The 14,137-nt window shown below is 38.6% G+C and overlaps 1 protein-coding gene across 1 annotated transcript in view; it reads left to right on the top strand.

Annotated features, from left to right (window-relative positions):
• The window catches only part of ZSWIM6 (zinc finger SWIM-type containing 6), an 85,400-nt gene that overhangs the window by 38,561 nt on the left and 32,702 nt on the right, over nucleotides 1-14,137 (top strand). Inside the window, exons 3-4 of the mRNA XM_072416379.1 lie at nucleotides 10,809-10,957; nucleotides 12,520-12,670. Coding sequence (XP_072272480.1) covers nucleotides 10,809-10,957; nucleotides 12,520-12,670 — 300 coding nt within the window. The remainder of the gene's footprint in view (nucleotides 1-10,808; nucleotides 10,958-12,519; nucleotides 12,671-14,137) is intronic.

Below are 14,137 nucleotides of genomic sequence, written 5' to 3'. Positions count from 1 at the left end.
AGCAGTAGCGTATTTTATACCAAGACTGTGCTAATCTTTACATCTAGTAATAAGCACACGTCTAAAATTAGGGTCAGTGATGAAAGATTGAGCAGATCACATAAGAGGCCAAACTGAGCTGTGTACAGTACAGAGCTGTGTTTCAGTGCTTGGAAATTTAAATTAGGAAACAAGACTCACTATGGACGGACAGATGACCTAGTCATACAAGATTTAAAAATGTAATAGTGAAATAAAATGTAACTTGTGAGAACAAGCCCTTATGTAGTCTACAGACAATTACATGCATTGTATAAATAATAGAATAATACCAGCTTAATCCTAGCCATGAGCCTTCAGATGGTGTCATGAAGACCCGGCCCTATTGCTTCTTTCCAATACTGCAGAGTGGATAGTGTGTTTCTATATAGCAGGATATTCTCCATGTGTTGTCCCTGGGGAGGACACTGTCCTGATTAGATAACACTACCAACTGGGCTTCTGAAACAGATACCAGTCTGAATGGCAGTTCCTATTAACTCTTTTATTGTCTGCTCCATTCATTTACGGTGGTATTTCCTTTAACATTTTAAAGGGGATTTCCGTAACAAAAAATATTGCCAAATGCTAGGTCATATTGTACCACATACTTCTGTTTTTTAACTGAGTATATCCCCTTGTTGTGTGTAATTTTCCTAGCAAAAAAATCTTTCAAATATTTTTTTTTTATACAAGACAAGGTACCCCCTAGAGCAGATTTAATGGATGATATTATTATACAGTATTTATAAGTGCCAACATATTATGCAGCGATATACAAAATCCATAGTCCTATCACCAACTGTCCCTCAAAGGGGCTCACAATCTAATGTCCCTACCTCAGTCATATGTCTTCAATACAGTCAGCTTAATACAAGGGGAACATTTGGGGCCAATTAACCTACGCAAACACGGGGAGAACCTGCAAACTCCATGCAGATAGTCCTGGCTGAGATTCAAACCTGGGGCCCAGCGCTGCAAAGTGCTAACTTTGGAGTCATCATGTTTTTAGATTGTAAGCTCTTCTGAGCAGGCCCTCTGCTCCTCCTGTGTCACTGTTTGTATCGGTCTGTCATTTGCAACCCCTATTTAATGTACAGCTCTGCGTAATATGTTGGCGCTAAATAAATCCTGTTTAATAATAATGTAGAGTATCTGCACTAGTTCAAACTCCACCTTCAGTATTTTACTCAAACAAAGGGTATATTATAAAATTGTCAGATGTCTATACAGCCGCTCAAAAATCCACATAATACAAATATGCATTGGACACAGTTTCCCTTAGGGCTGCTAAGTAAGTGTAGTGTAAAAAAAAAAAAAAAGAAGAAAAAAAACTTTACTGGAGAAGCCTGTCACTGTCACCAGTCACTCCTCCGGTTCTGCGTATTGCAGATTGATTTCTGTAATACACCACCATATGGGATAGCTGTTTTACCTTTCCACTATACACATGATTTAGAGGTTACTACCCTTTTCTGTAATACAGCAACCAATAGGGTTATACACAAATCTTTGAACATTCATATCAGTGGGATAAATGTGTTCAGCTATTCATGTTTTCACTAGTTGTTGTCTGTAGTTCCACTAACACTATTCTGCCTACATCTATTATTCTGAGAAGTATGGAGGAGGTCCATTTGGACCCCTCCTTCTGAACATTTTATTTGCCTGGCAGTGCATGGCTTTATTACTGGCTAGATTATTGTTTTAGGAAAAGCAAGTAGATCACTTTTTTTCCTTCCCCTTTCTGTTTGTTCAGAAATGGAAACCTACCAGTACAGGTAGAATGTGTGGGTGCCATATATGCTCATTAATTTGTGCAGCAATTACAAAACAAAAAAATTAAGTTCCACTTTGAGCACCATGACATTTCATTTTTAGAGAGACAGTTTCATTATTCTTTTAGATGATCAAGTTATTTTAACTCCCAAACATAGAAAATATTTGTCATCTCAGCCCAACAATGCACCTACAAGCATAGTTCCATTATCTTGTGTATGGATTTGTGCTCCATTTTTGCTACCTTACAGGCCAGTACCTAGACGGTGGTTTATATTGCATTAGGGCTTTCAAATCTGTCCGTGGTGCTGTTAGCTGGTGCTTCTATAATAAAATGTTTGCCTCCGCAGTTTCATTTAGTCTATCCCAAGAATAATTGTAGATATTTTATTTTTAAAAATTTTTGTATAAGGGGTGACTTCCCCTTGAAGTTCACTGGTTTAAATAAAACATTCTATATAGACTTTAGTAATACCCTGCTCATTATTGAACGGGTTTCTGTTCTGTCATTCCAAGTCTCCTTTGTGCTCTTTGCACAAAGTGCTTTTTCCCAGCACCACCAGGTTTCGGTGAGAGACTTGGACGTCTCTTTTTCCACTTTCTGGCACTAGCAGTCACGAATTGTGACAGCTTCTACGTCACTGGGAGCACATAGCTGCAGATCAAGCCAAAGCTGCACACAGTTACACAGATGGTTTTGAAATAAAGACACTTATGCAGAGTTTTAAAAGCCAGTTTTAGAGAGGTGAAAAACACTCCATCGAAAGCCAGAACCCACAAAATCACCAATGAGTTTCTGATCAATCTAACGGCATTAGTACTTAACACTGACAGATAAGTGCGTAGACAGGTTTGTGTAGTCCTAAAACTTTGTACAGCTTCTAAGACCTAGAGCTTAAGCCTTCCTTATTCTGGAGGACCTAGCAATACCACTTACTGCAAAGCCCATTCAATAAACATGAACAGAATTAAATATTCCACTGTAACCCATCGACCATTACTGGTTCTGGTTATACAATAACCCTATTACATGAATTGGCCCCTCCTGGTCTTTTTTCTTCTTCTCTCTAGTTTCCATTAGATCGGACATAGAAACTAAAAGTGTCTGGACAGCATGACACATTGTAAATGGGGACAAGGGGAATGCCATACAGATCTGACACACTAAATTCTTGGAGACAGACACACCACAGGCACCAACACAATGTCCCATGTAACAATAAAATGAAGAGGTTTGTCTCATTCTTTTCACCCCCACCATGACTAGTTGTTTTATGTAGGTGGTTATCGGAGTTGGCTTGTATTGGCTTTGATTGGTTAAAGAAAGCTGGGAAGCCTTTACCAGCTTATGTTTACCTAATGTAAACAAACCTAAGGATGTCTGGCCAATAGGTGGAAAACCCAGGCTCAAGAAAACACTGAAAAGATAATTCATAAGGTTTAACTTTCCATAATTAGAGTTTCAGTTAGTGACAAATGAAGGAAATAACTTAATCAGCAGCTGGCACCTTTTTTTACATTTTAACTTCCTTGTATGCTAAAGGTGACTTCTATAGCAGCTGGCGAGGACGTACGAGGTCCAAACTGTCTGATACCTTTCATGCTTATTTCTATGTGATATGGATAAGGGGTGTTCTTGGGATCATCAGCTTTACCAAGAAAAACTGGCAAGACCCAGAAGACATACATTTCTCCGATTTGCCTTTTTACTTGCATCAAACCAAAGTTCTGATGTCTGCAGGGACCACAAGATGAGCCACTGCTTGCAAATTGTTACTTCTGTGTCTGAGCTTTTTATGAAGCAAATATTTATCTTTTTTGTCCAGAATCTTTGTTGGATTTGATTACTGGGACCTGCAAAGCATCCTCTCCTTCCTGCTGGTCCTGTGGCCTCCTAATTATAATGATAAACCACTATATAGTGCCAACAAATTATGCAGCGCTGTACAATAAATAGGGATTGCCAATGACACAGATACAAACTGACAAAGGAGGCGAGCTCCCTGCCCAAAAGAGCTTCGATCTGAAAGGTTTAGAAGCTTTGTCTGTATCTTCTGTTTATGGATGATCTGCTATCTAAATAGAATGACTACTGAAAAAGTCTAGCTCTAAATTGCCCTGTAATGGGGTTTTGTAAACCTAAAACCCCTGCATGTAAAATGCTCAGCCATTTGTTGGTTCTTCTCACTGATATTCCTAATGGTGTTGTCAGCTAAGTGTAATCTTATCACTGCAGTGAAAGCAAACGCATAGTAACTTTCCTAATAAACAAATACACACATTATCTAAAGTACCATAGCAAAGAGTCAGAATTCCTCCTTTTAACAAAATCTGCTTTGAAGTTTGTGCTAGTCTGTGTTTTGGCAAGTCTGTCTCCTCTCTAGCAAGTTTACATTCCTCCTCTGGCTGATTGTAGGCTTTAGCCATAAGACACATTTATTATAAACTGCCTGTGGGGCACCTGCAGCAAAGTTGCCTTTTTGTAACACATTTTTTGTGCGGTGTGCATTCTACATGTAATGATATCCTTAAAGCCTGAAGAGTTCAAAATTATTGGCAAACTAAGAGCTAAATCTTTTGGACGTCAACTTCAATAGTCATAAATTTGCCAACCTGGTCCTGATAATACAAGTCTGTTATTTAGGATTTTACTAATTCCTGTGGTTTTAAATTGATACAATAGATTTCCTAGTTTAAAAAGACTTTTGTTCATACAGTGCAAGCTGTGCCTTGCTGCAGCATTAAAGTGTGTGTGTGTGTGTGTGTGTGTGTGTGTGTGTGTGTGTAGTCAGGTTTTTTTTTTTTTTTTTTTTTTTTTTTTTTTTTGTAGGGTAGAATAAAGCTCTGTGTTAGGACCCTGACCAATGTTCTAGCATTTTTTTTATCCTAAACTGTTTGGCCTCCACACAATCCTTGTTCGTGCCTCTTTTTGTATACACATGAAGCACTGATGGCATGGAACTTGCATGGAAGGTTTTTAAAATGTATGCACAGCATACCTACACAGATTGACCATGGCTTTCATTCTTGCGATTGTGGAAAGTGAGGGTCATTATTCAACAGCAACACACACAGCCCATTCTGTCCATGTCAGTGTGAGAAATCTTTTATTGGAGATTTACATCAGTTTCCACATTAATATGTATTGATGCCTGGTGCCTTACATGTTAAAATGGAAAATTGTAATTGGAAAATTTGTGGTTTGCCATGTATTACCACTATACATGCAACTGACATCCCTATGACTACAAAATACAGAAACATGGATTCAGATAAGTTCAATGTGCTAGCTACCCAGAAACACAACCAGTAAAGGTGGAGATGTAGAAATTGGATTAAAGCTGAAGTTTATTAATCTCAGCTGCCTTCCTTATTTCTACTCCCACTGCCATCAACATGTAAAAAATGGAATTGCAGGATAGTGAAGTAAATTAAACATTATATATATTTCTGTCTTGATCCATTCCATTTAATGTTTCTAGTTTACTGAATGATGAGCAGGTGATTCTTCCTGGTTCATCATTGCAGCTTTCCTAGATTTCTCCTTCACATCCGGTCTTCCTATTGATGTATCAGCACCCCCTTACAGTTAGCAACAAGCTGAACAAGGTAGTATCAGCGACCTTTCTGCCTGAAAATAGTTTTGCAGTAAATGTATAATTTACCCACAGTAACGGATTTTATCTTTGAATATGGCTTTTTTTATTTTTATTTTTTTTTTTTTTCGGCTGTCACCTTTTAAACTGTTTAATTTTAATAACTGGAGAAAACCAATGCCGTTCTGTTGTGGCATACCTGCAGCAGACACTTCACCTTCACCATCCAGTCATAGTAAGATGAGAGCGTTAGACATTTTGTTACTGAATGTCATTCTTTCCACACGTGACACCTTTTTTCCATGCTAGCATTGTCACACCCACACTTATGAAACCGAGGGCAGACCAATGTGTTAAAAACATGCAGGGTGTAAGTTCATATAACATACTTAAATTTTCACACATTAACCCCTGCCACCCATTATTATTTCCAGCCTGTATGTTGTCGGTCATATTGCGTGTTGTCCCTCCTACTACCTTTAAAGTGGAGTATAACCATGTGAGCAAGCATGCCAAAACAAACATGCTAAAATCACAAGTAATGTGTGAATAGGTCACCAAATATACTTATCACAACCTATTCTGTAGTGTCTACCCTGCTCACACATAAATATCTGATGTGTTTACCATTGCATCTAAAAATGTACAAATGTCAGATTTATGTCCCTGAAAAAGGTTGTAATTTTTAGTGAACGTAAAAGTAATAAGCACTATACACACCATATGTTAAAAGGAAAATCAAAATCGATCCCCTGAATAATATATATAGTAATAGAACAAGCCACATCCTTTAACATAGAAGAGATTGTGAACAAAAGAGTTTAAAAAAAAATTTGGGACTCTTTACAGGACAACACTTAATAATTTGATTAAAAATTCTACAACTCAATAGACCAATAGCACATGAAAACACATCAAAATTAACACATTAAAATCAGAACAGATGGTGCACATACATAGTACAGGAGTTAGTGAATTAGACCCTAACATATAACTATTCATGATTACATCTCCTCTAGGAATATCACTTATGGAAACAAATTTCACTAGAGGGGAATTTTCATTCAGAGGTTGTCATTTGACGCTTTTCACAGAACTTGGACTGCTTCCTCAGGAATGAACAATAAATATAGAAGGGTCCAAATGAACATACAATAATAGATATATCATAAAAAGTAAGAGCATTTATATACACATATCCAAAGAAGATTAGTTAATAGTACGTACTCATCACTTCCTTGTGGATAAGGAGTGTAGGTTGTTTCATTGCACACTGTCTTACACTGAAACCAAGGACATACAGGCTTGGAAGGGAATACAAATTTATATTAATGAATAAACCGCTCAAATATGGATATTTTCAATATTTGCAGCACTGTACACACAACACTGTTCAGCTCTATAGAGATGCAGTAGGAGAGAACACGGGTCGGAAGCACCCACTGCATTCTCGGCCGTGGAAAATAATGCCAATTCATTCCAGACATTGGTGATCTGCAATTGTGGATTGCTGAATGACAATGGAGGACCACTGTACACACTTTTTTTTTTTTTTTTGGAAAAGGCAATTGAGTTTGTTGTTCATCTTCACCATATTATCTAGCATGTGTGTGTAGCCCAAACCTGCTGTCATGGCATCCTGAAGTCTTGGCTATGTCATCTTTAGCCATGAGTGCTGCGCAGAGGAGTCGTCAGTAGGGGAAGTAAATATGCAGTTGGTTAGCACTGCACTATTGTGAAACTAGTTGTTGTACCTCCTATTTGGTTATAGATTTACAAAAATACCTGCTCCAGTCTACCTTTTTTGCAGCTTTTTTTATCCTGGTCATCATGCCAATTCCTGCACTTAGTTTTTGTAAATGATGCTTGTAGATCTGTAAGCAGGAGCAGTGTTGTCACCCTAGGATGTGCGCTTCTATTGGACTCCAATCTGATCTGACAGACAGAATGCCAGCAATTGGAGTCCGCAGTAAGCAAAATCATTTGATATCAACATCACTGTGTTCTACAAAACATGCGCTGTTGGTGGGACTTGAGGACAGGTTTGGGATTTGCTGGTTCGTGCTTTAGGCAATACTTGGGTGACTGAGGACATATAAAGGTTACCTTGACTAAGATCACTTTTTGCCCCATTTTTATAGATTTTTATTAGTTAGTTTTACAAATAAAATGGGAGGGGGGCCAGGTGCCAACCCCAATATAAATGAGGAGAAATGCCGCCTTCTGTGGCCAATTGAAGGTGTAGTGTGTTGTTGTTGTTGTTGTTACCTTTAGGAAAGCTTCAATAGCTTCTCTAGGTTCTTTTTTTTACATTTTTTATTTTTTATTATTGGATACAGTGTAACAAAATGTACACCCCATGTCATTTCAGCTTTTCATGCTGTGCCATGAATTGTAATTTTTTTTTTTTCACCCAAGTTGCGTATACCATTCTCCGATGACTGAAGGGGAGCTAATAAGTCTGGAAGAATGTCCTAATTGCTCCCAAATAAGAGGAGCTGCTTGTTTGGCTAAACAGTTGCTCTTTGTTTGGAGACTACCTTCAGGCCTGTGAGCTCAGTGCTCAGGTATGTGACGAAAGCTGTTTAGGCTGTGCTTGGTAGTCACAGGTGTGCTGTAGAAACATCACTAAACCATGTATTAAACCCTAATAATCCACCCAACAAAGCGGAACCAGACCCTGGCTGACTTTCTGGGATTGCACAAAGGAATACAGGTGTTAACATGAAGCTCTGAACCCTCCGGAATGTTACCCTTCGCAGAATTTGTAATTGTGGGGTTTTTGTAAACCTTCAGGGGATACAAACAGGGCTGCTGGTTGGGCTTCTGAGCAGAAAAGGTACGGTCATCCCAAAGTTGGTGTATATCAGAAAAAGAATACTAATATTTTTTTTGCACCAATATTACTTAAAATTAACTTGGCCAGGTACTTAGGCGTCATAGTTACTGACTTGTTTGTTCAGGTACAAAATCTTGAGCTGTCTTATTGATCTTTGTTTCCTGATTAGTAAATCACTGACACAATACAAGTATTTGGGTCATGTATTCCTACGCTTCTAGCTGAATGCTTGAGCTGTGTGTGATCCATCTTCAAAATAAAACGTGCACCTGTAGCTAACATTTTTTATTCTAATAAATATCCTGACCTGTTTTTACCTCTTATTCAATTCCTTTTCAGGCAGCAGTAGATAATAAAGTCTATGCCTCGGGTCCCAGCACAGATTTTTCAACTGGAAGGTGTATTTCCATCCTGTATCTGCCTCTTCTGTGCTTCTGATCAGTGCTTGTAATAGCAGCTTGAGCCTAGACTGACCATATAAATTTCCTGATGGGAGTTATTGAGATCTTAGCAGTGGTACATTTTGAAATATGGCTTGCTAATTGTGTATGAGAAGACAATGCATTTTTTTCCTAATGATCAAGCAACTAGTATGCAGTGCTCCCTCTGTAATAAAACATTTAGGACTCTCTGCAAGGTGATATTAGAAACATACGTTGACAACAGCTGCTCTATCCTCCTGTGTGTACGCTGTTTTCTGCAGCCTTTTGAAGAGGAGCTGTGAAGAAGTCCTGTTGGGAAACTTTCCAGAAGATAAAGAATAGCTGAGAGCAGCAGGGACGGCCCATGGTAGGGCTTACAGTCATCACAATACAATGGCATTCATGTAGATTAATAGGACAGAGGTATAACAATATGAGTTTAGTTGATTTATTGCAAATGCAGAAACCCATAACAGCCAATCAGACCTGGATTTATAGGAGTGACCTCGGTGAAGGACTTATTCCCTTTGCTGTGGAATACAGCACATTGCTATTTCATTGGCTCTTTTACCTGTCTTGTGTCTTTGGGTTCCTTTTTACATGAGCAGCTTAGTGCACATTTTCCTTGCAGTTAACCACTGAGGAGCCGGAAAACAGCCATTCATAGTCAAAGGGAATGGATGAAGCATTTACATGAGGCGTTGTACTTGAGCGCTTGTTTGGCGTTAGGTACTCTGTCTTCATATGCTGTGTCTTTGACAGTGGAAGTCCAGGTAATGGGCCTGATTTATTAAAGCTCTTCAAGGCTGGAGAAGATACACTTTCATTAGTGAGGCTGAGTGATCCAGCAAACCTGGAATGGATTTCTTAGGTAAGTTTTTATTTGTTGGCAAATGTTTTCAATCCTGGATCAGATGCATTCCAGGTTTGCTGTATTACACAACTTCACTGATGAAAGTGTATCCTCTCCAGCCTTTGAGAACTTTAATAAATCAGGCCCAAAGTTTCTAAAATGTCATTTTTTTTGGTTCTTTACACAGTTCAAACACTTTTTCACCTCCTTATTAGCTGGTGTCTGCACAGTGCTGCCAATGTTGAAAACCTCTGAATAACATCTGGAATAACTGAAAAATGCTGATGTTTCTGTCCATGTTGAAGCTGCAATTAAATTGCCATACCTACAGGATTACACAGTTCTGCTTATCCCCACCTCTGTCTCTTATTGCAAATGCCTCCATTGATTTATTTCCAGAAATAAAAAAAAAAACCACCAAGAGCCTGCCCACCATTTATAAGGAAAGGGCTCTTTTAACATGAAGGTCTTGCAGTGAGCCTACTTTAATCTGAACAGAACTTCCAGCATCTACCATTGCAAGAATTGTAATATCACAAGGAGTAGTAAAAGTGTTTTCTTGCTACAGGAACAAGGTGTAATATAACATAATGCTGGGTCATGGGGGGGAAATAGTATGTGTCACCCCTCGCCATCATAGTCGTATGGCTACAGCAAAGCTCAATGGATGGCAGTACTGCAGATGATTCTTCAGGCCCATTATAGCCTTTTTATCTTTGTAAGTGACTCAAAAGCTGTAAAGTTGGTGTGCGGAACAAGTATTTTTTTTACCTCTTGGGTGTTCATTTTAGTGCCTCACACCATAATATACATCACCACAACACACTGTAAATGGTAGATTGCTTTGCTTTTGGTCATTTACTACACATACTGGGGATATAATGTGCTGGATTCTAAATCAGTTAATAAGTGGAGAACTGTAACTGTTCATTATTGTATGATTACTCATTGCTGCTTACTTCCAAAGCCCATCATTTTATATTAACCTCCGAAATAAAATCCTAATAAGCTTTTTATTTTTTATTTATTTATTTTTGACTGGGTTTAGAAACAAAATGCCACTTATCACAATATAGAAGCCTTCATTTAAGTCTAAATTGAAACTTTTATTTTCTTACTTGTACTGGGTTTTAATTAAGATGTAGGGGATTGTTAAACTGCAGGCATAGTTTTCTATTAAAGTCTACATAATGGAAGCAATCCCATTGGTGTGGCTGCTAATGCTGACCCCGCATAGATCGAATGGCTCTCCTATACATGGCCCGTGCATTAATACCCAGCTGTCTCTCTTATGTGAACAGGTGCTCCAGATCCGACAGCAGGCGCCAGTATAGACGATGAGAACTGTTGGCATCTGGATGAGGAGCAGGTCCAGGAACAGGTCAAGTTATTTCTCTCCCAGGGTGGTTACCATGGATCAGGCAAGCAACTCAACTTGCTTTTTGCCAAGGTATGGTTTTCTTCTAAACAGGTGGCTTTGGTCTTCTTGAATGTGTGAGTATAATAGAAAATGAGTAGTCCAGGCTACTTAGATGACTTGTTTATTTTTGCAATGCATCCCTGGGAATAAAATCCTGTAACTCAATCAGCAAGTGTCCCTAATGTTTATTTACTGATGCAATTTATAATTATGTAATGTTAAAATTTCTCTTCTACCTTTCAAAAGAAAGGAACATTTTTTTTATCTTCTATACTTTCTCAACCCATAATGTAAATGGTTGAAATACATAACAAATGATTTGTAATAAGTGGTTCACATACCTCACCATATTGCATAGCCGGCCAAATTTTTTTCCTGTTTGTGTGCATTGTAGCTTCCTCCCAGAGTTTTGCATGTTTGCCTCCAGCCTGCTTATTGGACAGTAAATCAGCGTCCTCACTGGAGATTTGTAAATAGACAAGTGGTATAGGAAGCTTTAACTGTAATAGAATACACTGTCATAAGATATCGGGGTTTTGCTGTGCAAAGTGACAGCGGTGTGCAAGAAGCACAATACTAGCTAAATTACACACATTTTTAGCAAAATATCCGCAGCGTTGGAAAGCCAAAATAGAGCCCTTAATATTGAGTAGGAATTATGTAGGGGGAAGGTGTTGTACGTGACCCCATTCTTTAGCTTGTTTTAAAAAAATTAATTAAGCTCTGTTGGATTTCCTCACATTAGATCTGGAATTATAATTGATGGTATTCACAATACTTGCGACAAAGAATGCTATAGAGATGTATACATCAAGGTTCCTGTTTTCCTTTTAAAATTTTATTTATCTTCACCAACTTCAGCCACATTTCTTCTGCCAAAAAATGCCCCCTACAGGCCAAGCGTATGTCTGCAGCTGCATAAAAATGATAGCAAATTCCTTGTGCATTATAGCATCATAGAACCACAGTTTTTAGTTAACGGCATTCCTCTGAATATATTGAATTTGCTGAAAAGTAAAAAATGTTGCTGCTGGATCTTTATCACCATTTAAAATTCGGAAATACTAGTCATTTATTTATTTTATTTTTTTAGAGGTTGTCTTGTATTAAGAAAATAGTTCTCGATCCATTTTAAAATGTTAAAAGACCTGTAAAAAGCCACCAAAATATGCCATTGCAGTTGCTTGTGGAATCTGAATGTGACACCTGTCAGAATTCCTTGCCTTCAGTTTGTCTTTAAGACATTTTTTTTTGTTGTGGGAGGCACAATAGTTGGTGGTAGGTTTAAGAAATAAAAGGAAAACCTTTTTGTGTGGCAGTTTGAGGTAATAGGAGGACCTGTTATCTGTGCAAGAGGTTCTGTATGGCCCCCAGGTGGATTGCTGATGGTGAGCACAAATGCAAATTTCACAGGGTGTTGGTGTCCTAGAATGTGGACAGGCTTAACCGGGATAAATTGTCAATGTACACAAGCAGGGGTGAGAACGCTCACACGTAAAAGCTATTCATACCTTGCAGGGGTGTGATTGACACCTCAATTTGAAATTATTTCTTATTGAAAGATTTTGTCATTTTTTTTCTTTATTTGGCAGGTACGGGAGATGTTAAAAATGAGGGACTCCAATGGAGCACGTATGCTGACCCTAATAACAGAGCAATTCATGGCCGATCCTCGTCTTTCACTATGGAGGCAGCAAGGCACAGCAATGACAGACAAATACAGGCAGCTCTGGGATGAGCTAGGTATGGTATTATCTAACCTGTTCACTTACCTGAGTTTGATTTGTCCTTGTGTTAGGGGTGTCATGGTGTTATCAGACTATAGGTTGCAAGAAGATTGTGCAGTCTGGTTGTTGATGGTAGCAGTTTGGGTAGCAGGACTGCTATCTCTTCCCAAAGAGAAGCAAGGTCTGTTTAAATTAAAGGTGAAAATGTTTTAATGCAAAAAGAATGGCTGAGTGAGCTGTGAATATTAAACAGAGCTGTGAGCTCACTTTTTCCTAGACTGTTTCATGAAAATTTGGCTCAACTCCTGAAATGGCTCCCCCTAGCATTGGTAGCTAAGGGACACTCTTTTTATCATGGTGTTTGGTGTACAAAACTCTTCACTTTAATGTGAGGCCTGTAAAATAAAGGCCTTTGTGTCTTCATTAAATTGGAGTCTTGCTTCTGTTTGCCTGCACTTACCTTTTATTTATGGGGCCTGAACCATGGCTCCGCCATTATCAACTACTTGGACACCGATTGCCTACTCTGTTTATGTTTTTGGCTTGATGTTTAATTCCTGTTCTGTAGCTTTAATCCCATGTATGTGTTTACTATTCTAATGAACATGTTTGCAGCCAACTTGGCAGAGTTTAAGGGAGTTACTTGGCATACATAGCAGGAACTGTGTGTTCACTTTTTTTTTTTCCCCTGCGGTTGGGGCGAAACAACCATGGGAATGGCCTATGATCAAGGTTTTAAGAGGATCTAGATCTGCTTTCTTCATGCTGTTGTGACTAAGAGTCTTCTGGAGGGAACTGGCTGTACCTGTGCTCTGAGATGCTGGTTAGCTTTTCTTATTGCTTTTGTTAATAAGTGACAGACTGTATAGTGCGTTGGGTGGATCTGCTCAGCATACGGGTTTACACTGAGGTGTTAGTAAACCTGAAGATCAGTAAAAACTTATATATATTGACTAATGTTTACATCTTTCAGAATACATTGTTTGCATAGCTGTCTATGGCTTTAGTATTCTCAATCTCTGACCTTTTTTAATGTTTGCAAATCTCAGTATGGCTACAGTTTTACTTCATGTGCTGCATATATTTGTAAGTCAAAGACCCATAAATGAAATCTGATGCAGCTCACAAGTTTACTCAGCAATGGTGACCCATATGACCGGTTTACATTAAGGGCCCATTCACATTGAATGTTTTATGGTCTTGTATGGTAAAATGCTGGTTGGCCACACATCACCCCACACTTGTACAGGGGTTATTTTTTGTGAAGTCATAATGTCCTTTTTGGTGCAGGACCCCATTATGGTTCTTTGGCAGCCTGAGCAAAATAGTTTAATGTATGTTTACATGCATTACACAACACTAAAGCGCAACTTTCTTGCAGAGTGGTTCTAGGCTACATACACACATCAGATTTTTGCCCCTGGAAAGGATCTTTGAGTATTTACATTGACAGATGGAAAAAGCGGATGCAGTATGCAGCGCC

This window comes from Pyxicephalus adspersus, chromosome 6 (assembly GCF_032062135.1).
Source record: "Pyxicephalus adspersus chromosome 6, UCB_Pads_2.0, whole genome shotgun sequence".
NCBI lineage: Eukaryota > Metazoa > Chordata > Amphibia > Anura > Pyxicephalidae > Pyxicephalus > Pyxicephalus adspersus.
Note: the sequence above shows the minus strand (reverse complement) of the source record. Positions and strands in the feature narration are given on the sequence as shown.